The 5064-nt window shown below is 44.5% G+C and overlaps 1 protein-coding gene across 1 annotated transcript; it reads left to right on the top strand.

Moving 5' to 3' along the window:
* The first annotated feature begins 395 nt into the window (after positions 1-395).
* Positions 396-4796, top strand: LOC119320821. Its single transcript, XM_037594760.1, has 9 exons — positions 396-749; positions 861-939; positions 2370-2428; positions 3159-3235; positions 3366-3488; positions 3540-3636; positions 4060-4078; positions 4174-4281; positions 4502-4796. Exons 1-9 carry the CDS (start codon positions 396-398, stop codon positions 4654-4656), a joined length of 1071 nt encoding a protein of 356 aa, XP_037450657.1. The 3' UTR covers positions 4657-4796.
* The last annotated feature ends 268 nt before the right edge of the window (positions 4797-5064 follow it).

Raw genomic sequence — 5064 nt, forward strand, 5'->3', positions numbered from 1 at the left:
ACCCCACACCTCCTTTCTTTCCCACATTTATCCATCGATCCACTTCCATCTCGTTGCTTAGCTTCAGTCTTCTGCCATCTCACATCCGCATCGCGCCGTCCCTCCCAATCCCATCGTGGATGCCTCCTCCCGTCCGGCGCCGCCGCACCCCACACCCGCTGCTGCCCCCACTACTATAGTGCCATCTCCCTCCTCATCGAGGGCCGACCCCTCATCATCCAGCCACTCCAGTGCCGCCTCCCTCCCCATCGACCAGCGCCTCGTTGGCCGTCCAGCGCCGCCACCACACCTCCAACTCTAGTCTCCCACCCCACCGAGCGCCGAGCCCTCGCAATCCAGCATCGCCCACCTCCCCATCAAGCGTCGCCGAGATTCTGGGAGAGACCCCCGCAGCGATGCCGAGAAGGGGAGGGGAGGGGGAGATCTGCCAGCTGTGGAGCTTGATGGGGAGGCGCCTCCGCCTCACTCGTCCTCACTCATCTCTTTCGTTCCTTTCCCTCTCACTCGTATTTCCTTTGCCAGCGGCCGCCGCCACCCGGCTCGTCCGCGACCTCCACCTCGCCGCCGCCCAGATCCAACTCGCCGACGAGCCCAACTGCCTCCGCCGTCCCCATACGCGCCGTCGTCGCGCAGTAGGTCTCACCGACGACCTCGTCGTCCTCCGCCTCCAGCGCGTCCCGCCACACCTGCTCCGTCCGTCCCCAGGCCACCTCGCCCGGCACCACCTACCACCGGAGTCGCCCCTCCAGGTATCTCCCCCCCACTTCTAGCGCCCCCCTTTTGGACAGGCGCTTCAGAATTGATTGGTGCATTTTTAGTGTTTTTTGTTGTTTGCTAAAGAATTACATTTGCATTTTCAGTGTTTTTTGCTGTTTGCTAAAGAATTCAATGTATACGACCATTTGTTCAGGAAACTGCTAGCTTGTGTGATGCTGCCATGTAAGGTTAAATACTGCCATTTGAAACAAATATATGGTAGGATTAGTGGTTGCTGTACTCTACCAAATTGCATCATGTTGTACTCTAGCAAATTGCATCATGCCCAACAATGCCATTCCAACAAGGATTACTGCTCAAGGATTAGTGGTTGCTGTAGTATCTTGGAGGACTACAACAAATTGTTTAAATAAACTTGTTTGCATGCTTCTGAATGCTCTGATGAAAGTACAGAGAAAAACATACAGTAAAATAACAGTAGCTACATGTCTGACAAATGGTGCAAATGCTTTGCTCTAGACACTAAGTTTTTACTACTCCAAGTAAATTAACTGAAACTTATTGTTCAATCATTTGCTTGCTGTTCTTGTCAATAAAATAACAGTAGGTTCATTCATTTGCTTGCTGTTCTTGTCAACAGAGATAGTCACACAAAAGGAGTACAGTAGGAAATTAACATTACTCCAGTGAGTATTGTTAATTAACAGAAATATTGAAGAACTTTGCAAATTTACTCATATTGTTTATTCAGATTGCTTTCTCAACATTGGATCATGCTAGTTGCTTATTCAGATTGTTTATTTGGATTGCTTGCTCAATATTGGATCATCAAAATTGAATCATGCTAATTGCTTCCTCAACATCTATTTTTCTCCGATTGTTTATCATCATCAAATTCTTTTTCTCAGATGAGCAAGTCTTAGTTTATGATCATATTGTTTATAATCATCAAATTGATGCAGAGTGAGTACTAGGCGATGAGATGTAGCAGCACCTGTGTGCGGGCAAGGAGCAGAACACCAGCTCCTGGGCGGCTGCAGAGCACCAGCTCGCCTCCACCTGCACCAGCACCTGTGCTCCAGTTCCTGGGTGGCAGCAGAGCACCAGTTCGCCTCCACCTGGGCGTGGGAGAGTAGGAGCGCCTTGGTAGTGGTGGAGGTGGAGGCGTAGGTCGGAGACGGGCGGAGGTGGAGGGTGGAGGTAGGAGACAAGTCGGTTCAAATTTTGAATGGGGGGTATTAAGGTCATTTGCTAGGTTTTCACCTGGTCGGAACAGGATCCCAGCGACCTATATTTAGGAACAGAGGGAGTACTATATACTTAAGTCTGATTTTCTTCTTCTTTTACCTTAACATATCACTCACCATTGGATTTGGGATTAATTCATGGTCTGGCTGCCATGTAAGGTTAAATGTATATAGTTTGTATGTTCTACACAGTATGAAGTTTCTCATTCAAAAAGGGTTTCATTTATCAACTGCCCTACATGATGTATAGCATAGTGACACATTTTTGTTCATAGTATTACGGTTGCAATTTCAGTTGTTGCTGCTTGTCTAGGAATTCCTTGTATGAATTCTAGTTCTTGTGATGCCTGCTTTTGTTTGTGAACTAATAACAATATTGCTGGCATTCTGTGGCAACATTTGCAGATCTTGAGGCATGTGTGTGGCTGGAAGAAACACTCAAGAAACTGGACTTCATGAATGGAGTGTGTACCAACATCATCGACATGCAGAACAGGAAGCTAAAGCTGTGAATATTGCTGGCTATATTACTAATGTTGAAGCTGAAGCTTCAGCTTCAGAATCTCTTGTGCCTCCAATAATATTGCTGGCAATATTACTAATGTGTTAAGTTGTCTAAATATGCTTGCTGCTAGCTTTGAAGTTGATCTAAAGAACCATTCATGCATTTACACATTCATGATTTCCTCTGTTGTTTGTAATTGTTCTAGTTAATTGTGCTAGTAGATACTGCCTGAGATTTGTAGCTGGTAGATATTGTGTCATGTCCTCTTTAACGAGTAGATATTGTGTCATGTCCTCTTAGACGAGTTCATTTATTGAAAAATATTTCACATGTAGGGTAAATATGTCACAATAAATTTGTAAAATATCTTCTTTATAGTTTTCCTCGCATGTTCAGTATTGTGTTTGGCATGTTCATAGAGCCACTTGTGTAGTTAGATGAGAATAACAATTATACTTCTATAATGTTTGATCGTATAGACATATGCAAAAGTTGCTTGTGCATTATCACTAGTTTTGATCGTTGCTTTACTAATAACTGTGAATGCAATAGTGTGTTTGTGGTCTTATTATCTTGCAAGTTTACTATTTCCAGAACCATCATCTTATTTTCTTTAACATAGTAGTTTACTATTGATGTTTACTGAGGAATAAGAGGAGATATGAAGTTTATATTTATGTTTCATGCAGGTCGGGTTACCCAATGTTGGCAAATCAACTTTCTTTAACATAGTAACAAAGGTGGGCTCCCGCGCCGGCGACTCCAGGTCAGTGCCCCGACCCCTCCCTCCCTCATCTCCGCATCTCGTTTTCGTTTCCCATGGTGGCTGCTGTTGTATCGTGTCGGGTTCTGACTCAGTTTGGTTTGCTGTTGCTGTTTATGTTGTGGTGGTGCAGGCTCACAGTGAAGAAGAGCAAGCCCGAGAAGGACCCCAACAAGCCCAAGCTCCCCCGAGTGCCTTCTTCATCTTCATGTGAGTCCCAGTCTTGGTTCCTGGTTCTATTCATGTTCCTTCTGTGGTGTGGAGTCGCGTCCTGACCGAGGATTTGGTGCGTGTTTCATCTTCGCAGGAATAACTTCAGGAAGGAGTACAAGGAGAAGCACCCTGACGTCAAGCAGGTCTCCGTGGTAAGCGCCTTGGTCTCTTTCCGCCACCCGTCCGCCTCTGTCTTGTGCTGTTCGTTGGAATTGTTGCTGCGATGAGTTTCCTTGTGAATTCCGTGTCCTGATCTGGTTTGGGTTGGTTGCTGCAAGTTGCATGTCTCCCCTCCCCTCTCTGTTACCGCTCAATTCGGTGCTGGTTACTTGTTTCTGTCTCAGTTTGCCTACTGTTCGAACTAGTTGGTCAGTTAGATTTCGAATGGCAGTAGCAGCAAACCGATTTTTATCAATTATATCTCTGTTACCGCTCAATTCGGTGCCAGTTTTCCAATGGCAGTAGCAGCAAACTAATTTTTATCAATTATATTTTATGCGAACTTTAGGCGTAATGTGTTGCAGTGAAGTATTTTGCATGACTTGCACTTGTGCAATGAATATTGAAATTGTGTCTATGTTTTCTTGTATGAATGAGTATCTCATTTTAACTAGCTGGAGAACGAAAAGCATGGTACTAGCTGAATTTGTGTTGTCATTCTAAATAACTGTCCTTTTATGAAACCCTTCCTAATTCTTTGTTCTTGTTCTATTTGAAAATGGATGCAGCAGGTGCTCTGCTCTTGCACACGTCAGGCACCGTCTCCGGCGCAGTGGTGCTTTTTGAGGCGACCGGCGTGATGGCGGCTATGTACGGCGGCGACCACAAGCTTTCCGGTGAGTCGGCTCCATCTTCTAGATGTAGCTCCCACTTTTCTGCTCCTATAGCATGCTCTGTTGGTTTAGAACACTAGCAGCAGTAGCCTACCATGTATGCGTACTAAACAGCAGGAGTTCAATCACCTTGTGCACACTAGCAGTTTGGTTACACAATTGTCACTTTTGCTTTTAGTAGCCATTATGTGGCTGAATCATGTCTATGTCTACTAATCATCAGATAATAGTATTTGGCTTCTTTGTGATGGTCTAGGACTATTTTACGGTGATGTGGATATACTTTCTGATTTAAAGTTACTTATATATGGTCTGGTGTCATATTATGGTCTAATATTTTTTGTTTTGACTCTTTTTCTGGTGCGAGGAAAGCTGTGAGTAGACGTCAACGATGCCTACTTGCTTGGCTGCTACAGTGATGCATGCGCCGGTCAAGCAAGGACACATGCAAATACGTACATGTTAGGATAGTAGAAGATATTCCCTCTGTTCCTGCTATATTCCTGTGTAAATGTATTTCTGAGAGATGTGTTATGTAAACCTAGGAGATGTGCTATGTGATGTGATATGATGGATGATTTGAATTCGACATGGAGTTTTCCTGATTTGAATATGAAACAACTTTGTCCAAACATTTCTTTCAGAATCTGAGATCTAATATTGGACAAATAATTGGGCTGGAAAAGGCAACAACCCAACAAGCATTGGACAGTTTAAAAAGCGAAACAAAAAACCTTAGAAAATAAAAAAAAGAAATATACTGAAAATAGGCCGAGGCCCCCTAGT

Source organism: Triticum dicoccoides, chromosome 6B (genome assembly GCF_002162155.2).
Source record: "Triticum dicoccoides isolate Atlit2015 ecotype Zavitan chromosome 6B, WEW_v2.0, whole genome shotgun sequence".
Classification (NCBI taxonomy): Eukaryota; Viridiplantae; Streptophyta; class Magnoliopsida; order Poales; family Poaceae; genus Triticum; species Triticum dicoccoides.